The 20,940-nt window shown below is 49.8% G+C and overlaps 1 protein-coding gene across 1 annotated transcript in view; it reads right to left on the minus strand.

The window, feature by feature from the left end:
- The window catches only part of PYGL (glycogen phosphorylase L), a 33,781-nt gene extending 12,867 nt beyond the window's left edge, over positions 1–20,914 (minus strand). The window contains exons 1-10 of the mRNA XM_006023083.3: positions 20,591–20,914; positions 17,381–17,482; positions 14,998–15,076; positions 14,109–14,212; positions 9,167–9,298; positions 6,381–6,492; positions 5,781–5,863; positions 2,607–2,750; positions 2,246–2,338; positions 806–952 (exon numbers count right to left, since the gene is read on the minus strand). Coding sequence (XP_006023145.1) covers positions 806–952; positions 2,246–2,338; positions 2,607–2,750; positions 5,781–5,863; positions 6,381–6,492; positions 9,167–9,298; positions 14,109–14,212; positions 14,998–15,076; positions 17,381–17,482; positions 20,591–20,833 — 1,239 coding nt within the window. The 5' untranslated portion in view covers positions 20,834–20,914. The remainder of the gene's footprint in view (positions 1–805; positions 953–2,245; positions 2,339–2,606; positions 2,751–5,780; positions 5,864–6,380; positions 6,493–9,166; positions 9,299–14,108; positions 14,213–14,997; positions 15,077–17,380; positions 17,483–20,590) is intronic.
- Between the last annotated feature and the right edge of the window lie 26 nt (positions 20,915–20,940).

Below are 20,940 nucleotides of genomic sequence, written 5' to 3' on the forward strand. Positions count from 1 at the left end.
GAACTATAACACCTTTGAGGTGTTTTAGTTCAAAAAAGTGTGCCGCTGTCATTTTCTCAGCGCTGACATGCATTTCACTGCTCATACAACCACGTGTGCTGCAAAGCGCCTGGCGCTGAGGCGCAAGCATGTGTACAAATGCGCCACAGTGTCTAAGTGCAATCCCATCCCACCCTGAAAAGCCATTAGTGCAAGGAGAGGGGAGGGGTCCTCCTCCCCTTGCTGCTTTTTGTGGCCAAGTCCTAGGGCTAAGATGACAGCAGGCTACAAAAATAGATGCATTAGTGGTTCATCAGGGGCTTGGACAGGACCTAGCCATGACATGTTCTCTCTCCACTTTGGCTCTGAGGGAGGCTGACGGCTCCAGCCCGAATGCAAGGGCAGATCAGTAATGCACATTTGGCAGCACAAAGGCATCACAGGGTCCCTTGGGTCCACAAGGTTTGCGTCCCTGCGTCCCCGGCTAGGAGCCTCCCACTCCAAGAGGAGAGGACCTGTGCACATCTCAGGAGGTCTAGTTAAGAACTGGGAAAATCAGCTTCATTTTAAGCTGCAGCCATTCCAAATACGAGCAAGAGGAACTCGCTGCCAGTCTGCAGCTGCTGTACTTATGCTACAAGGTCTCTTCCTTCTCCCCAGCCCCTGTAGTCAAAACGTTACCAGCCCCTTACCCCCAAAACCATTTCCACCCTAGGGAGAAGCCAGCACATCGCAGCACCCAGGACCAGGCTGGGCACAGAAGGATGCCGACACTCCCTCTCCCCTGCACGGGGCAGGCTCATCGTTGGCGTCACACACCACTTACGTCCAAGTGTTGCTGGTTGATTTCGTAAATGATCTGGAGGTGCCTTGGCAGGAGCTTCTCCATCAGGTCGACCGGCCAGCGCTCCAGCGCCTCGGGCAGCACCGTGTGGTTGGTGTAGGCGAACGTCTGCTTTGTGATCTCCCAGGCCTGGTGGGCAACGGGCAGGCGGTTAACGGGCAGGGGATGGCACGACCCCAGGAGAACACATGCGATGCTCAAGGCAGAAAGGGCCTTGTCCCTACTGCAGGTGCACATGTCAAGGGCAGCCCTGTCATATAGGGGTACCAGTCACTGAGTCTGTGCCCGAGTTCACCCACAGGAAGGAGGGACCCCGTCTCCTGTGTTGGCTTGGGCTACATGAACTGGGAACTCTCTGGGGCAGAGACTGCCTCTCACTATGCGAACATGCAGCACCTAGCATAGCAGAGGCCCTGACACCACTGTCTTACAAACATTCAATCTGTGCTTATGCCAATCCTTTCCCTTCCACGGCCTATACTGAAATAAGCATTTCAGGCAAAGTTAAAAAAAAAAAAAGCACGGGACAGTTAGTTTTCTGCAAGACTCATTTTGCAGCAGAGAGACGAGGGTTTTGCATATCCTTAAAGACAACTCTTGTTTCTTTGGGGCAGAAGATGTAAAACAGTGTCTATTTAAATAAACGGGCTCCCACATGGCTCAATACAGAATGGTGAAATTTAGGCCACCAGTGAAAGCTTCATGGGACTCCAACCCACCAGGGTTCAAAACTGATCTTGTCCAAAAGATCACGACAGTCCTGCGGCTGTTAGTGATTGTTTCCACAAATCCTAGTGTGGTTCGCATGCTGAAGATACAAATTACTCATGAAGCAGGTGATACACAGCTGCTGTTTATCCCCGGAGAAGCATGGTGTAGCCTAGTTGCTTTTGTGCAGGCTTTTTGGACAAAGAATGGCCTGGCAACACAGGGGCATAGACTTGATGGCCAGGGAGACCCTTTCCAGCCCAATATTCCTAGCTTTTAAGGCTGCACGCGGTAGCTTTGTTCAGAAACGTTGACAGGCTGGCAGGTAGCTTGGAAGTGCAACAAGAGATATGGACTAACTTTTCAGGAGCTCACATGCAAATTGTATGCACAACGTGTTGTGCCAGTGTGTTAAATGTGCACTTGTGGCACGCAAACCAATGCAAGGATTTGCGCAGTGCCTACAGCTGCGACCCAGGTGAAGGCAGCACGTTTGGTGTTGACACAGCAAGCCCTCTGCAGCCTTGTGAAGCCAACTGACCTTTTCAATAATAACTCAACAAAATTACAGGGGCGCACTAAGCATTTTAGCAATAGTCTCTCATATGCCATTAGAAAAATATGCCGAGACAGACGCATGCTGTTTAACAAGACTAGTTCTGCAGCGCTTTCTAGTCTCCATCACAATGAAAATGCACAGGCTGTTTTCCAAACCTTGCTCCATGGCAGCTTTTCGATGTCCACAAAAATCCTCATCAGCTCAGGAATAGCCATGGCAGGATGAGTGTCATTCAGCTGTATTGCTACCTATACAAATGACACACATGGTTTAAATATTACGCCTAGGTCTTCTCCCCTGTAAAGCTAGTTGATTCTGGGCAGTGCTCATCCCAGCAGCTTTCCAAGGATGTTCTCTCCATGGAGGCTGGAGAGTTTGGAAAGCATTTCTGTTAGGAAAAACAGATCATTTCCCAATGGGGCTGTTTGGATTTTACAGCCGAACACTTCTGAAGCTGTAACAAAGACAGCTTTGCATCTGGGATGCTAACAGGCTTCATTCACCCACGATTGTTACCTGATCCGGGAAAGAATCGAACACAGTCCGGACGCTTTCGGTGCTTCCGAATTTGGATGCTTTGAAGCGTCGGATGATATCCTGGAGGGTTGCAGCCACAACAAAGTACTCCTGCTTGAGCCGCAGCTCTTTGCCTTCGAAAAACTGCCAGAGACACAGAAATGAGATTGGCAGATAGCTTGAGCTGACCTGGTTTTAGCCCAACAGCATTTTCAGTACCATCCATGCTATGTGCTGCAGCCAAAGGGGCTGGCTTTAGAAAGGCTTCTTGCTGGCTCGGTGCAAAATGATTTGAAAGCCAATTGCTTTCTTTCTGCTACCGTCTTGGCAGCTTCAACGCTGAGCACTGCATTAATGTGCATGAATCCCAGTGAATGTGGCAAGATTCAAAGGGAGCTGCCCAGGTGTATGTCATTGCCTGAAGCAGGAGAAATGCCAGTGTGGGCAAAGGAGGGGGGAAGACAGAGAGGAAAAGAAGAAAGTTTGCTTAAATTATTCCCTTCCCTCCCACCATTTTTTTTTATATCACAGGGAATTGTTGAACGACTGAATTCAGCCAAGAATAGAGGCACTAAGAAACTCTGCACATCTGGCAACAGGAGCCAGGCAGCTAACACATCTGGCTAGGATTAAGCGTCAAAGTTGGTCCCAATGGCTGTAACCAAGATGACTAAATTATAAAGCCTATATCACTCCCTAACAATTGCCTCTACAACAACCACCACCCATTCTTCCTATAGCTCAAAACATTCACGCACACTCATCTAAGCTCACAACTACAGACCGGACACAAAGCTCTCCTCACCCTTCGGCCAGGCTGTGGTGGGATTAAACAGAAATAATGGTCAAAGCCAGAGCACAACAGGCTCGAAAACTAACTTTGTTATTAGCTGGCTTCTTTCACATTTCCAGCTCCCACTTCATGATTTTTTCCCAAACCAAAGGACTGGCTCCAGTGTGCAGGAAGAATCTATTTTTATTCCTGTGCAAATCCTGTTTTAGGGTATAGACAGCTGTCACAATTTTACCAATATCCAATGATGCTGGTGTATGCTGTAGCTAGGATATCCGTGTGCTCCTAGACGGGCACGTGTGTAGCAAAACCGCAAATGAAACAGGGTTAGAAGTCACTGATTTAGCTCACTTCCAAGGCTTCTAGGAGCATGCGGACTTAACAGCTGCGTCCTAACAATCAATGAGTGCTCCTGAGAAGTAACTTGCCCTCACCATTTAAGTGGGTTGGAAATAACCTCTGTCCACAGCTAGAAAGAAAACATTTCCATAAGCAAGTCTTTAGGGGCACTTTTACATGTGCTCCAGGGATGTGCACTTGAATTAGTGGCTCTGAGAGCCACTTTAAAGCACCGCCATATTTCCTGTATCAGTGTCCCCGTGCCTAAAAATGGAGATGGGGGTGCTTGAACGAAAGCTCGTTTGAAGCACAAGGATGCTGATACAGGAGCAGCAATTGCCCCGCTCCAGTGGACTCAGTGCTGGTGTATGGGTGCCCCAGAGCCCGGAGACTGCCCCTGGTTTTGGATACGTGCTAATCTGACAGCACAGCTACAAAGCAAACATTGCAGTAATATTATGGATGTGACAGACCGTGATCTCCGAGTGCCGTTCTCCAATTCTGGGCTGAAGCTGACAGCAGGGAAACACAAACTCCCGCAATGTTTTGACCTTGTGGAATTCAGCCCGACTCATTTTGGATTTAAGAATCATTCCTTAAATAGGACTTGTTTTCCCCTAACAGGCCCTGCCTGGCCAAAGGACAGAAGTCAGGGCTTAGAGACAAGTATTTTACAACACACAACTTTTTGGTTTTTTTTAGTTTAAAATGAGGTTTCAGGGTGGGATTTTCCAGTGCACAAATGATTTGGAAGCACAAGTTGCAACTGTCAAGGGAACCGATTTCTTAAGTTATTTTGCTTCTTTTTTTTGATGCAATTGAAGGTGGATTTTCATAAAATGTTCCCGAACTTATAATGAGCTAACATAAGACAACCAGAAAATAATGCTAGATGAGAGATTCTGGGCAAGTGAAACCAAGCTATTTGAAGCCTATATGGATACATGTGCTTAAAGATACTGAAGTCATCTGATTTCTTTTAGACAGTACCATTTGTCTTAAAATAAAGAGCAACAGATTGAGCCAGTGGTTTATAGCTGAAGTCCAATGAAAGTGATTCATGTGTCATCAAGGACACTGAATATACTTCACGGCCGGAGGAATTTACATCTAAAACAGGCCTTGGCAGACACGAACCTTCCTGACTGCTGCAATCCTGGTAGCAAGGGTTGAGGGATGGCGAGCATCATTAGCCTTATTGCAAGAACAATGTAAGGCAGCAAGATTGCTAGAAACACCACCGCAGTTTGGTGCGCGGAGGGAGGAAAGTCTGACAAGCTCAAGTGAGGTTTGAATGTAACCCACACTTTCACTGGACACTTCTAGTACGAACTGGTTTTTGAAATGCCGAGTGGTGCAAACAGTCTGATTTTGTTGGGTAAAAGAAAATAAAGTTCTAGTTTAGCTTTTAAAAATCCCAAGCATCTTAAACTAACCCATGCTCATTCACAGCCAGCTACATTTCTTGAAGGAAAACAACACCAAAGCCGCCAATGTTTTTGGTTTTGTTTTTTGGGGGTATTTTTGCAGACGATGTGTCAAAATTCAGCAGAAAGAGGAACTGTCGATACTTCTAAAACACTTGCAAGGCAGATTTAGGCTGGAAATGGTTTATGCCTTCCACTACAGGCGCAGAGTAATACCAGCCAAAGGCGACTCCTACGAGCCAACTGCTTTTGTGGCCTCTGGAAAGTATTAAAAAAGCCTCAAGCGGCAATTTCAGCAGTAGCAGCCCCTCCAGTTTTTGGCTTTGAAGATCTGGCTTCATTTGAAGCAGGATCTCAGCCTCTCTTTGGTGCGCTGCCAAGACTTGAACAATGCATCAAGGAGTTATTAGGAGTCCTAGTTCTTTTGTTACCGTTTCTTATGCTCCCACTGCAAACAAAGCGCTGGTTGCTAACCACGCTGACAGCCAGATAAATCTTTTTCCTAGTTGCAAGGACCCTTGTTTCGAACAGCACCAGCTAAGAGGCTCTGGCAGTTGAATCTTTAGCAGGTTTCAAGAAGAGCCAGCTTTGCCTCCAAGGAGGTGGGCGACTTACGTTGTCATTCGGGTACAGGACACGCGAGATGTTCTCAGCTATGTTTCTATCCAAGACGGCCTGAATGTAGTCTCCAACATTAACTAGGAGGGAATGACAAAGTCAGTGCAACTGCACGTCACACAAGCAGCTTGACAGGCTTTGTGTAGGGCATTTGGGAGGTGGCTGCTAGATGGACATAGGGGAAAAAAAATAGCAATACGGGTTTGCTGACCAGCCGGTGGGACGGTCAGGAAACAACCCAGAGCCTTCTCCTTCCTGCTACGTTTGTCCAAAGGCATTCAGACAAACACAGCTTCAGCCAAGAAAGTGCTGCCAGATTGGCAAGCATGGAATATCTCATCAACCAAGTAAAACTATGCATTCATTGCCATTAGCAGATGCAACAGAAAATAATGTGCACATTCAACACATTTGCTTCTCATACTCCCCCCTTCTGCATGAGTTTCAAGTTGCATAAATAGCACGTTCTGGTCTTGGCCTTAGGTGCATTTTATCCATTATTTCACTACAACCCCTCCCTGCTATCTCCCTTGCCCCAAAGAACCCAACTAGCCTGAGAAAACCAGCAAGCTAATGCTCAAACAAAGAAGTACTCACAGTCCCGGAGGTTGAAGTCATTGGGGGCCCGAGCAGACCACAGCCGCATGGTGTTGACTGTGTTGTTCATGTATCCAGGCACTGGGGTGTCATAGGGCAAGGCGAGGACCACCTGGAACACAAGAGTCACAGGACTCATACTGATGCTGTTTATGAGAGGGGAGGTGGCAATTAAGATAGGGTTATCACGTGATATTCTGCCTCTGTCCATACAACACACGGTGCACATATGCCCTGTGCAAAATGACAGCCTTCAAGACATCAGTGAAGGTGCAATGGATGAAGACTAGCCGGCCCCCACAGCAGTCAATAGAAAGACTCCCAAGTTCATGATCCTCTGTCTAGCTTAAAAAAAAAAAGGCTGCCATGAAAACAGTGCATAAACCTGAGTTAGAAAAGCAAGTTAAAGCCAGTCAAGAAAAATACTGATAGCCCCCCAGTGTGAGCATTGTAATTGGGTCGCTAGCTACTGGGGTATCATTCACTTGTGCTTTAGAAGGCATCTAAGGTACCTAGACGCATGTGAGGATGTCATCCCCCGTTACACCCACTGGAGCATCTTTACTTTGGAAAGTCCTGGGTTTCAGAGTTAAGGGGAGATTTCATGGGTTTGCAAAGAATCTGGGGAGTGAGGAGAAAAGTCAGTGGTAGATAAAGGCTGTCACCCCTTGTCCTCTCCAGTCTGCAGCCAGGAGTCGCCCAGACCAGCCAGGTACTGTCTGCAACCAGCTCCAGAGACCCCCAGCCATCCCAAGTCCTGGCTACCCCCCAGCATCAGCACCGAGGGTCTTGTTCAGAGATTGCCCATTGGCAGCGGCTCCTGCATTTTGGGGTGCTGGTAGGGAAGTGGAAGAGCGACCTTTTAAATTCTGAGCTTCCAGACTGGCATCGGCCAACATTGCCCAACAAAGGAGTTGCTGTCGAAGGAGCTTTAAAATGTTTGGTTAAAAACAGGGCTTGCATAAAGGGCCAGGCTTTCCAGACCCAGCCTCTGGGGTGATAAGAGCTCATTTCCTGTCAGCAGCATGATTGTGCAGTACCTTGCAAACTTCCCTTTCTCTGACCACAGCAGGAAGCGTCTGCTAATTGTGCCTTCTTCTGAAGACATCGTAAACAGCTGAACAGGCGTGAATCCACAGCTAGCATGGAGGGGCTCTGCTGGACCAACCTGGCTTCCCCCCACCTGGCTGGGGGGGGGGGGGGGATCTGGACTGTACATCAGTAGCTTGGAGTTCGCACCCCACAGAAAACAGCTCTGGAGAGGCATAATCCCAGGTCCCACAGCCACCAGCTTCAATCCCAGCCATGTGTGCACACAATCCCTTAGCGCTTCTAACTCTTAACATTTCCCAATGCAGTGGTGTTTCGATGCTGGTGCTCACGGGATCATTAGTGTCATGTGCAAATTGGTTAAATGGATGGGAGCCCAGGGAGAGGCAAGGGCAGACCCAGCACTCCTGCCAGCTGAGCTGGAGGGGGGAAAAGGGCCCAGCCAGACTGCAGCCCCCGCAAAACCAGCAGGCCTCCCTGGGGGGGCTCTTTTGGGCCAACGCTGCCTTGGGGCAATGCTAAAGGAACAATGCTAAATGGTGCCCTGGGGCAGTGACAGACATGTGGTCAGAGGAGTTTCTGGAGTTTCTTGCTGTAATACTTTAAAATTGAATAAAGTGCTTGTTGGGGAAGAAGAGGATGAGTGGGTTTTGGGGACAGCCATTCCCCTGCCCCCCATGAGGGAGGGAGGCATAGGCTTAGGAGGGACATTAGGGGACGAGGAGTGGGTGGGGATGGAGGGAATATAGCAAAAAATGCATCTTTTATGGAGGAAGTGAGGCTGAGCTGGGAAGAGGTTGGAGGGGGGGGCGCAGGAAATGCTCTTCTAGCGAGAGGCAAGGGAGCAGAGGGTGAGGTGGGATTTTCAAGTTTTGGGGTATAGCTGGGGGGTGTTTTGTTATATTTTAGCTTTATTTTAATCTGCTTTAATAAAAGCCATTTTGTCTTTCACTAGAATTTGCCCTGAGCCTTTCTGATAGGGGCAGTAGTATATCAAATACATAGTTTTTTTCCCCACCGAATATTAGTTTAAAAAAAGAAAGAAAAGAAAAAAGTTTGCAGATCATTAATTTGCAACCAGCAACTTCCTTTTATAAGAAGCAAGCACGTAGATGCTGCAGATAAGCTAAGAAATGAACAGGGCACTATTCGACAGCCGGGAGAACCTCACTGATGTCTTCTATTCCTATTGATTATGATGGGAAAGCAAGGAGTTTGCAAAAGAAATGAGTAGTGCAATTTCTACGGAAAGAACCTTCTTCCCTCCACCACACATTTATTTAGCCCCTCTGCAGCTGATAGCTGACTGCCACTAGGTTACTCCCCTTCGGTTGGCCAAAGGCAAGTGGCACATCCAACCTTTCCCCCTCCCCGTCAGAAGCTCTGTAGTCATCTAAAAAGATGACTCTGGGTTGTCAGGATGCTCTACATGGGGGCTCAACAGAATTAGGAAGAATCGATAAGCGGTTGTGTTGAACCTTCCTGCCGTTTATGGAAAGAATAAGCCACAGACTGTGGACACCACTTCAGCCGATTCCCAATTCAGATCCTTCACCAAGTTACTTTGCTAAGTGGCTCCAAGATGCATTAGTTTCTCTACAGCCGTGTTGCCCCACATTTTGTTCACGTAGACCCCCACATCCAAAGTTGTAGCTTGTAAGAAACCATGCGTCCCACCCTCTGACAGGCAGAAAACGGCTGTGCACAATCCAGCCCGCACCAGCGTAGCTCAGTACCTGCGTATCGACCCACTTCACCCCGCTCTTCGTGTGCTCCACTTTCCCATAGAAGTGGACGGGCAGCATGTACTCGGGACGGGCTTTCTCCCAGGGGTTGCCATGCCGGAGCCAGTCGTCTGCTTCTTCCACCTGGAAGAGAGATGGTTAGACAGGTCTCTGCTGGCTGCACTGTGAAGCCCAAGCAAACTGAACGTCACTGCTGCCTCATTACTTGCGATCAAGCATTCTTTACTGAAAGCCTTTGCAGAAGCATACAGGACTGGAATAGTACAGAGAAAGAGATAGTACAGTTTTGTTGCAGTCTACAGACCTTAAAAAGCCAGCGATCTTGAGGATGCATGCATGCATTATGAGCACGGAGCACGTTATGAATGGGAAGCACACAAACACATTAGAAAAATGGGCTTTGCAGAACAAAAAAGAGGCCTACTGCTGATGTAACCTCTCAGATGGTTCTGAATAGCAGAGATGTGCAAAGTTACCGGACAAGGAGAATACCGGCATTTTGCTCAAGACTAGTAAACTCTGAAGATCAGGTCTCAAAAGTCACACTCTGAGTTGGGCACCTCTCAGCATTGCCTTCAGCTCTGAACAGAACAAGAACTGGGTCATTTCCAAGTATGAAGTGGGGAAGGAGACACAGCACAGTGCTGGATTAGGGTTCAAAGCCTAATACCAAGACGAGCAGATTCCCTTCATGGGCATAGCAAGAACACGTGGGTTGTTCTGCTCTGGGTAAAGGAAGATGGCACCTTGGCCACACAACTGAAGGAGCAAGCTGGCTTAGCTTATTCTCTCCATTGGGGAAAAGAGGAAGGGGAAAAGTGGGAATTTTTTTTCGGGTAGTGAGTTTATTTTTAAGGTGAACGTAGAGAAAGAAAAGGAAAGCCTGACGAGTTCAAGATAGGGCCCTAAAGCAGCCAAGGGCAGTAGCTGCAGGCAACACCTTGAAATACTATGCGGTCCGTTCCACTGCCGGATCAGGCGGTTGCATCAACCAGAGATTTCACACTAGGCTCTGCCCTGCTTTAGTGCCCGAGGCGCAGAAGAGCAGAGGACATCTCACCCGGTGCCAGGGTCAAAAGTTCTGGCTGATCGCTCTGTTGTATCATCCAGATGAGAAGGGAAAAGCAGCCTTCTGCTTCATCCGAGCCTGAAGCTGATTAAGTGTCAGTTTTGGTCACGGAGCTAAGAGCATGCCGGTCTAATTATGTGATTACTGGTGGCTCTTGCAATACCTTGCCGTGACTCTGCTACCCTTCACTCACTGCATTACTTCACCAGCAAGCAGACCGCTCGAGGTCAGAGCAGCTCAGGGAGCAGAAAAGAAGTGACCGGCGGTCCTACAACTTCAACTGGAAGAATAACCTAGGATAAACATCAGGGGGCAAAGAGAGCTTGCTCTACCTATAGACTGAGGTCGGCAGGTGAGCGGGTGGAAGAGAGACTCTGGCCGTGTCATTTTTGGAGAGAACATGCAGGTTGTGTCACTTCCTCTGCAACAACCATTTTCTCTCTCTCTAGTCTACTTCTCCATTCCACAGCGGTGCCTAGAAAAACAGGGTTTGTCAAGCAACTGCATATGTTAAGAGTCAGAAGACCTGCAGGTATACAGGGAGTAAATGTCATACGCACGGGGGAAGACTTCCAGGGGCTGCTGGGTGCCCACAGACAGCCGGGGGAACTGGACCCCCATTGCTCTCTCAAATATTAAAACTGCAAGCACCAAGCCCATACCTCACTTCCGAGCCGTCCCACGCCAGACTTCAAGGAAACCCTCCTAAAGAGGTCTCCATTTTGTAAAGCCCAAAGCCAGATACAGTCCCATGGAGGTTTCAACCGTGGAGACAAGGGTGAGAATAGCATCGTTTTCATGACTCCTAAATAAAGGCAATGTTTTGGGGGCCTCTCCTCTGGATGCTTGAAGAACTGGCAAGTTCATTAGCTGCAGAAACAGTGAGTAGGCAAATAAACAGGCCCATTCCTCAGATTCAGGGCTAGAATGGTTGAGCAGGGACTTGAAGGAAGGTACAGGCTGCTGACTCGATGGAGAAAACCCAACGTCTTAAATTCTGGCCCCAGGCAAAGCACAAATTATATGCACACCACGGTAACCACATGGGCAGACACGACCGGGCAGATCGACTCCATTCTTCCAGCTCAGAGGAGGTAAAACTAAGCCCGCTGGAAGATCGAGCCAGTCCCTTTATGGGGCTACAGGCTGGGTTTTATGGGACAGCCCCATGGAGGGCTCCGTTTCAGGTTCTTGGCACCCCTTGTCACCGCTCTCGCTGACAATCCTGGATTAGCTGCACCGCTGTTTTGTAACCTCTGAACTGAACCCTGGTTATCAATTTGCAGGAGTCTCGGTTAATAATTCCCCCATGTCCCAAAAAAACCACACGCTGCAGCTTAAAGACTATTTTAAATCAGACCTCCACAACCATGCAAGACCTTCCCTCTCCGGAAATACCAGTCTGTGTAGGCCGCTGCATATTGTCCAGACTCGTGAATACGCACAGAGAACATCCCTTCTGGACAAAGGTGATTACAATAGCCTAATGCCAGGTCTTTTTCCAGAACAAATAGGGAACTGCAGGAGTGCTAACTCAACTGGATCTCCCTAGAGGGACAGGAGAGGACAGGTTATTTAATCAGAATCTCATCCTGGCACCTGTTAATGAAGCTGGATGGTGGCTCAATGCAGAAAGGCAGCTAGGAGAAAGCTCCAAGATCAGACACCGCCTTCATGCCGCCAAACCAGAGCTCCAGGGGAGACAGCAGTCCTGGAAAGGTTAGGAGAGCAGAGGATGGGCCATGTCAGGACAAGGCAACAATTCAGTCCCCTGGCCCGCTGTGTAACCTGCGGCTCTGCAATAAGAACAAGGCTCCCAGCTGCGCACGCTGGCTTCTCCACTGTTTATACAGCTCGTCACCCCTCTCCCTATGAGTCAGAGGACTCAGGATAATCACCTCCAGCTTTCATAAGCTCCAAGGCCAAACGTGCGGAGCTGAACAGACTTAAACAAACATGCCATGTACTTCAACAAAGGCACCCCAGGGCCATCCGAGCAGGACGGCAGGGACTCTAGCTAGCAGAGAGCTCCCATGTACTGTTTGCACTGCCCTAGGGCCGACGAGCCTCAGTCAGAGGCCAGGCACCCCTCTTTGCCCGGCCCTGCACAAACACAAATAAGAGCTGGCTCCTGTCCCAAAGTACTAGGAGCCTAAGTACGAGACAAAAAGAGCTGGGAAATACGAGGGGAATGGCAGGCAACAGCCATACAGCTACGGCAGCTTGACTGCTGTTAAGTTTCTGCAGGGCTCCCAGCAAGGGGGAGGGGTCAGCAGGGCTCTGCAGGAGGATGGGGAGGTAGCTCTGCGGATGTAAGCAGGGAGCTCTGCCCAGGTGTGACGGGTACCACTCTGCACAGACACGAGCAAAGCAGAAACAGCTGCATTTGCTCAGGCCGGAGGAAAGGATTTTGCAGGACTTGAGATGAGACTTTGGAGAGGAGCTGCAGCTCTGCGGGTGGACAGGAAGGGCTGTGTCCTGAGCATCAGGCAGGGCTCTGTGCCACTCCGCGACTTCTTTATATCGCTCGCCTTCGTGCTGGCTTTCCCCCAGTTCAACGACCCACTGGTTTCGAGCTCTGTCTTAACCTGGATTTCTGCACCGGTTTCAAAGATATGCAAAAAAATCAAGGAGCTTTCTCCTGCAGCCCAATGCTCCTCCTCTGTTCAATAAGGAAGCAGCTGCTGCGAGTCCTGAGTACGGTTTCAGAGCAGTGAGGAAGAACTGCTCCGGCCCAGGCGGATGTGGCAGAAAACAACTGCCAGGGAAAGCTCACAGGCCTCTCACAGGCATGATTTTCTGTATGACTCAGCTATACACAGATTTCTGCAAGAGTCAACAAGCAAAGGCTCTATTGTGGGCTGCAGTTTCCCTGCTTCCTGCTCTTAGGCCAGGCCCCATGAAGCCAAGAGGAAGAACAGCTTCATTTAAGGCACCGAGTTGGGACCTTCAAAACATCTGGCTCCATTTTCTGACTCTAAAACTCCCCCTTTGATCTCTGGGGAGCCGAGGTCCCTTCCACCCTACTTTCCTATGCTTCTAGGACTTCCCATTGATAGGACAGCAGCAACCTTTCCTTTCTCCCTCTGCTCAATCTGTTTAGACTGCAGGGAAGGGACCGTGCACATCTGGTCTCCATCTGTATGGAGCCACAATGGGACTGCAGCCTACACTGGGGTTATGCACCCTCCTGCAATACAGAGAGCACATTCCCCAGCATGCAGGATCAAACCTCTGAGCAGAGAGCCTGGGATTCTCCAGTGCAATACGGTCTGATCACCCATCAGATCAGATAGCTACAGTCATGAGGGCTAGTCCAACTGGAGAGCTTACTGGGGCGGGGGGCAGGTGGAGGGGCAATGAGAAACATGTAGAAAGAAAGGATTTTCTTCCTGTATTGACAGGAAGAAAATGGAAATGGGCAGCAGAAGTCACAGCCCCATCCCCAAGTCAAAAACAACTTCCCTTTCTGAAAGAACGGCCTACAATCCCTCTTGCACGTGCACATGCATACACTCTAGATCAAGCAACAGTGCAACTTGGTGTTGAGGGTCTAAGATACACTTGTAAGTGTGCCAGCTGCAGGGCAGGGAATAAGAGATTAATTTTCCTTTAAGGGCAAGGAAGGAAAATCCTTTCTGTTACACACGCATGCACACTCTTCAGGCTTTCAAGGCATGCTTCAGCAGTGAGTAGCAAACTGCTTCTGGCATTGGCACCTGCAAATCCAGCTTTGCTGCCTAAGTAAAACTCGAAGCCCTCGAGCTGGAGAACATGCCTTCTGCAAGTGTCTCCTGCTGCTCGGAGGAAACATCCTTTCAGTCCCGAGGGAGGGGGAAGCAAAGAGACTCTGCCTGTCCATACCTGCCATCCATCCCGGATCTTCTGGTTGAAGATCCCGTATTCGTAGCGTATGCCATACCCATACGCTGCCAGCCCCAGTGTCGCCATGGAGTCCAGGAAGCAGGCTGTTGGAAACAAGTGTAAGTAGGGGTGAGCCAAGCCTCCCAGCACGGGGTTTGATGGGTGGTAAGCTTGATGTTTCCAAAGTCCCCATTTTAAGAGTGCCGGCTCTGCCTTCTGTGCAGCAACTAATTCTACCAAGGCAGTGCCTGGACGCGGACGCTGTGTAATGGCATCGGTTCATCATGGTTCCACTCCAAAACCACCGTGGGTCCTACTTAAGAAGGGGCAAAACCAGAAAGACGGAGGCCCAGAGAAAAGCCTCCGAGTATCTGAACTATTGGGGGGAGGGGGGACAGGAGCAGCTCAAAGCCAGCATAGGAACCTGGATTGACAGTCCCCTCCAGTCGCATGAAAGGAAATGGGAAGCTCTCCTGCAGTTAGGAAAGGCCAAAAGGGCACACTAAGGGACAAACTAATGGCCCAATGGCTTACACCCAAATGCAAAGTTCCCCTGTCACCAGCATTGTGTGCAACATCTGCAATGCAGAAAGGCAGCGCTGTTCACGCAACACGTATGAGCAGGCAGCCAGTACGCTGAGGCTGCCGCAAATGATGCTAGTCAGGGTTGCTTCACCTCAAGGTGTTTTACCTGCTTGTAGTACCGTCAGGGGTGGGGGTGACAGTCATTGGACCGCATGCAACCTGGCACCTCACACAACGGGGCCCATATTGGGGTGCGTTGATACTGCCATGAAGCAGATGCACCAGATCACATTCCTTGCATTAAGTGTAAGGATGCCCAACACTTGCGGTATGGCTGGGGAAAACTTCCCCGCAACTCACTTACCAGCCAGTCTTCCGAGACCTCCATTGCCCAGGCCAGCGTCCTCTTCAATTTCCTCCAGCTCCTCTATGTCCAGCCCCAGCTACGAACACAAACACGTGCAAGCTCCAGGAACGCCGGGCAGAACAAACGTTCACAGCAGCACTTTGCCACGAGGCAGCAAGAGCGGTGTGGGACCCCACAAAGCACCTGTAAACCTTGCTAACTGCAGCAACAGGATCCTTTCCTCACCAGCTGACAGGCAGGGTCAGCACACACACTCATGCACACACATACACGCACAATTTGTGTAACCGCATAACAGTTTTCGTCTCGTTTTGTTAGGGTGGGAGCAGTAAGCAACTGGCTCCACTTAGCAGTTATGTGCAAATTGCTTAAGCGCATAGCATCTTCCAGTCCCAGTGCCTAGATGGTAACTAGCTGTACTCCCGTTAGCTGCACACTTACCATACATGCAGCCATCTGCCTCCTCACCCATTCTACCCTATTTAGCTGCACCAGAAACAGGAAAGGGAAGGCAGCTATCAAAGGGCTGGAATTAGATGCCTTGAAAGCAATGGGAGCTACTCAGCCTCAGGGCTGCCCCAGGAGAAGCACTAATACCATGGCACTGTGCACTCAGCAAACAGCACTTGTTAGGTCTGGGTAAAAGCACTGCTGCTTCTCCGATCCTGAGGGTATGCACTTAAATGGAGTACACGGTACTCGACGCTGGACTAACCTGAATTTAGATTCACAAACCTCATCTCTGCGGCTGTGACGAGCAGATAGATGCTGAGGACCAAATTCCCTCTTGAATCTTTGCCAGACACAGTGGACACCAGAAGTGTAAAGCCACCAGGTCCCACTCCATCTCCACCCTTGGGTGTTTTTAAATACAGGTTGCCAAATACTTGGCTGGGCTAGTGTAGTCAGGGATGATCCCGCCTTGACCACAGAGCTGGTCTAGATGATCTCGTGAGGTCCCTTCCTGCCCTATATTTCTCCAACAAGTTCATACTGGCTTAATTTATCAAATGTAGAGAGGGTTTTTTTAAAAAAAAAAAATGAAAGCACTATGTGTTAAGCAGGTAAAGATAATTCAATTAAAAGGTCTTCTCCAAACAACCAGAAGAGCGTATCCCAGTTATTTCCATACGTATGACATTCTCTTTGTTGCACCTCCTTCCTCTTAAAGTCATCTTGGGCCTCGCTGCTACGCCATCCATGTTATTGGTAGGTGAAGACACAAATTAAACAAAACTACTCTGCAAAAGATGAGCCATGTGTTCAAAAACCCGTTTAAAAATGCCATGCATTGAAGTGCTCTCAGACATTAGTACAGGAGTACTGAAAGGGTAGACTACTGTTTGCAAAACTTTGGTCTGAGTGCAACTGTTATACAATGATGAATGGGGGAGCAAAGCCAAGCAGTGTGCATTAGTCATCTCAAGCCTGTGGTAAACTTTCCACTCTTCTTTATATATTTATCACCACCGAGTGGATGGAATTCTCTTTTTCCACTGTGTTTAATAGCTGCAAGGCCCTGCTTTTCAACTGTCCATGCTATTTGCTGCAGCACCTTGAAAAACAAAGGCCACAGAGACACTGAGCTGATTCCAAGATTACGGGCCAAGTCAGCATGCGACCACAGCACACACTTTGCATCCACCACTGTACTATACTATCCGACTGCTTATTGGCCCATTTCTTGACTGCTATTAATAAGCATTTTCTGCATCACATGGGACCACAACCATTTTGGCTGGTCCCACGTGACACAACCACAAGTACAATTAGCAGCTTAGTCTGCTAACAGAGGACCAAAGACAACCCTGATCTGCTGGACCTGATGGAGTTATAAAACTCCTTATATCAGGGAGTATCAAATTGGGTCCAAAAGGCTTTGAATGATTATACTCAAACCTCAGACCAGGTTACAGCTCAATTTGTGAGAAGTCAGTGTACAACACACCCTGGTTCTGCTACACGGCAGTGTTGAGTCACTCTGGATTTACAGAGCAGTTTCCATAGGTACTCATTAGCCAAGGAGAAAACACGACGTGCAAATTCTGTAGTCAGAGATCAGACACAAGCCTCGGGCAGTTGGGACTCGCCATGCTTACGCTCCTGTTTGAAGAGGAAGTTGGGTGTCACTCTCCAGAGGCCTATCCAGATACTGAAGTGCTATAAATGCAGCAATACGTGCAAGCTGTTGACGGCAAAGGCAAAGTCACTTCCTTCCATAACCAGAAGTTTTTGAATACTCGACCAGCTGATATCCCTAGCAACCTTGGACTTGGGTTTAATGTTTAAATAGACTAGATTACTTCCATTCACAGTACTTCTCTCTCTCCTGTGACTCTCTAAACTAGTGATTAACTACCATTCATCTAAACAGGCTTACCTGATAAATGGCCTCGTCGCAGGCATTCTGCAATCCGAGATTGATCATGGTGTTTTGCAGGGTCCGGCCCATGTAAAATTCTAGCGAGAGGTAGTAGACTCTCTGAAGCACAGAAAGAAGAACAACCAAACAGTCAGGGACTTCATTAACAGCAAACAGTTCTTTTACGGGAGTATTTCTCCCGCTCCTGGCCAAATTTAGCATCTTTTAAAGCAGTGAGTAATAGGACCTGTTTATAGGATCAGGAATGTTTTTAGAGCTTTGTATACAAGGTGTTAGTCTGGAGGAAATTAAAAAAAAAAATCTCTATTACTAACAAGTACTTTGGTTTGGAATAAGCACAGCTTAAGAGACCCTACATGCCAGTGTTGGGATCTAAACCACAGGTTTCTGCTTCACTTTAAAAGGAGTGGTGAGCCCTTATGGCTGTAACCCCAGAGAAACGCTCTCTAGTCTGCTGCAATTTTGCCTGTTCCTGTTTAAAAGGCAGAGCAAGGGTTTTGGACAGCTGCTGGAAGCCCTGGAGGTATGGAGGGGCCTGGTTTCTCCCTCCAACACTTTGCCCTCTAGCCTCGCTGCTATTTTAAACCAATTAATCTTTGCATGAGGGAATGGAAGGGCCCTGGCAGCAGCAAGGGAGGAAGAGGCTGAGCTTTGTTTGAACAAGATATCAGAGAGGTTTGAGAGCCGTAACCTGCAACAAAGTCCCACGGCTGTCCCTGGGAAGGGCACACAGCTGGATGTAGGGCAGCCCCTGGCCCTGCGTGTACTGGTGAAAGGAGATGGAGCAGACTTCACCTCCTGGACCAAACAGACTGCAGTGCACACACTGGGCCTCAGAGCTGTTCAAACCCAACAGGCAAATACTCTAAACCACCAACAGGAGCTTGGATCTGCAGACCCTGGTTTCTTCCTATGCTCGCTACTTCGGATGCTACAGCCAAGCTAAGAGCTCCCAGAGAGGGACCAGGGCTCTACCACACTGTGCATGGCACCAAAAGATCAAAGGCACCTACAGGTGTCGCAAGCCATCGCAGCTGGCAGGGCAAACCTCACAACAGGTAACTAAGATCAATAGATCGGGATGGGTTTTCAAATGCAGCAAACAGGATTACTGGTTAATCTACTGACAACAGCAGTCCTGTGCCCAGATTAATTCAGAGTGGGCTAGCAAGGACCTCAGAGGAACACAGCCACAAAATACAAGAGACTGCTCCATCTCTTCCCTCATTCAGGGCCAACCTTTTCCTCTCTGCCTTCCCCCTTCCTGCTCTCAGGCCCGGGCAGGCAGTGCCGCAGGCTGCATGAGGCACTATGCAAGTCTCCTGCAAAGCTTTATTCATGCAAACCCAAAATGCACAACCCCCCTGTGCTCTTTGGTTTCCTAGTTATAGCACAGCAATAGGGGCCAGAGTTGGGAAAGGTGACCTGAGCACACAAAGAGATGAACGTTGTGTTGCAAAGTTCAGCAACAAAATTAGCAGGCAGCACCTACGGACAACTGGAGGACGGGGCTCAAGCAGCCTCACCCCCTGCCGTGGGGAGGGGCTGCGCATGTATGTACTGTCTGCCAAGCATTTATGGCTTGCTCAAAGCCAGCCCCAAGCCCGAACAAGAAGGCAGCTGCACTTCAGGCTGCAAAGCCATTTCACTTTTCTTTCAAGCAGGATCAGGAACCAGGCAGTGTGGCCAACTGCATTCCTCCAGACGCTGGGAGGCTCTTCCGGGAACATCTGATAGACCGCACCCCGCCGGCACTGCCCGAGGAAGGCTGCAGGGCGAGGGAGTAAACAGCACTGCCCAGCCCTGTACGAAGGCCCCAACCAAGTCCTGTTCGCTCCTGAGCAAATTAAAGCAGCCTGGCTTGTTGAAGCAGAGCACCTGAACTCCAACACAAACAGGAGAGCAGATCCCCCCCTTCCCAAAAGGGACCCCCATCTCCACACAGATCCAAAGGGAGGGGAAGGGGACAGGTAGGAAAGCTTGATCCGGGGGGTATTCGGGCAGATCATAAGAACAAAGTAAGCGCCATTAACTGAGTCAGACCCTAGGTCCATCTTGCCCAGGATCCTGGGTCACAGAGGCAGCGAGCGGATGCTGAAAGGGAGAATGAACAGGGCCTGACCAGGATTTTTTCCACCGTTCTCTCTCCCTTGCAGCTTCCAGCATTGCAGGTCTAGGAAGCTCTGATGCAGAGGCCGTGCCCCTCACTCCCGTGCTCAATAGCGACCGATGCCCCTTTCCTCCAAGAACGTGCCCAACCCCTCGGTCAGTCCGGCTAAGCAGTCGGCTTCCACCACGTCTGGTGGCAACGAGCTTCACCCTTTACCACGTGGTGTGAAAAAGAACGTCTTTGTGTTGGTTTTAAACTGATTACCTGCTAGTTTCATTTTGTGACCCCTAGTTCTTGTATTGAGATAGTAAGTAATAAATCCCTAATTCGCTTTCTCTTTGCCAGTTACCCTTCTCATGCTCCCCCTCAAGCGTCTCTTTTCCCACCCGAGCAGGCCTGGCCTCTTTAGTCTTTCCTCGCAGGGAAGCCCATCTCTACTTCTTCTAGCTCCTTTTTGAGGAGTGGGGACCAGAGCTGGCTGCTTTATTCAAGGCATGGACAGAATAGTAGGGTAGGCAAGGCCTCAGGAAGTCATCCTAGTCCAGCCCCTTGCTCCAGACAGGATCATCTGTGACCCAACCCTCCCCGCCAGGTGTGAGCTGCCTTTGCAAACATCCTAGGACGAGCATGCACCACCTCTCTGGGCCGCCCGCTAACGTGTTGTGAGAGCACGCTGTAATCTCCAACCTAACTGTCCCGGTGTTGCAATGCAAGACGGTTGCTCTTAGTCCTGTCCCCTGCAGCCATGAAGGAAGACAGTTGCTACACCCTTTGGAACCGGCCTTCAGGTACTTAAAGATGCAGCCAAAACCTCCCGCCGCCTTTTCTCCAGAGTCAGTGACACGAGCTCTCTCAGCCTTTCCCAGGTCTCTCGGGAGTCATCCGGGCTGGGGTCCCCCAGGAGGGTCCTACTTTAGTTGTGGGACCCCTTTTCTGCAGCTTGGGGGCTTCCTGCTCAGTGCACCACGCTTGTGGGGACCCCAGGGATGGATCAGCGCATCCTGCTCTCGCCAAGGAGAGGTGCCAGGCTCCGCTCACACCTTGCATGCCCCCTATCCCGCACTGCCCCCCGCCCAGCCCAGCCCAGCCCAGCCCACCTTGGGGTCCTTCTCGTAGTAGTACTGCTGCGTGCGGATCCAGCGCCCCACCAGGTGGTCGCGCACCGTGTGCGCCAGGGCAAAGTAGTAGTCGCGCGGCGTGGCCACATTGCGGTCCTTGACCAGCGTGAAGTGCAGGTGCCGGTTGAAGCCCTTCTTCAGCTCCGCCACGTTCTCCACGCCCACGATGCCGCGGATGCTGATCTGCTTGCGCTTCTCCTGGTCGCTCAGGGGCCGCGCCATGGCTGCGGGGACGTGGCTGGGGAGCGGAGCCGGGTCAGCGGGGCGCAGCAATGCTCCCTGCTAATCCCCAAGCCCCCCCACTCCACTCCTCACTAATCCCCACTCCC

The sequence above is a fragment of the Alligator sinensis genome, unplaced genomic scaffold (genome assembly GCF_000455745.1).
Source record: "Alligator sinensis unplaced genomic scaffold, ASM45574v1 scaffold50_1, whole genome shotgun sequence".
Classification (NCBI taxonomy): domain Eukaryota; kingdom Metazoa; phylum Chordata; order Crocodylia; family Alligatoridae; genus Alligator; species Alligator sinensis.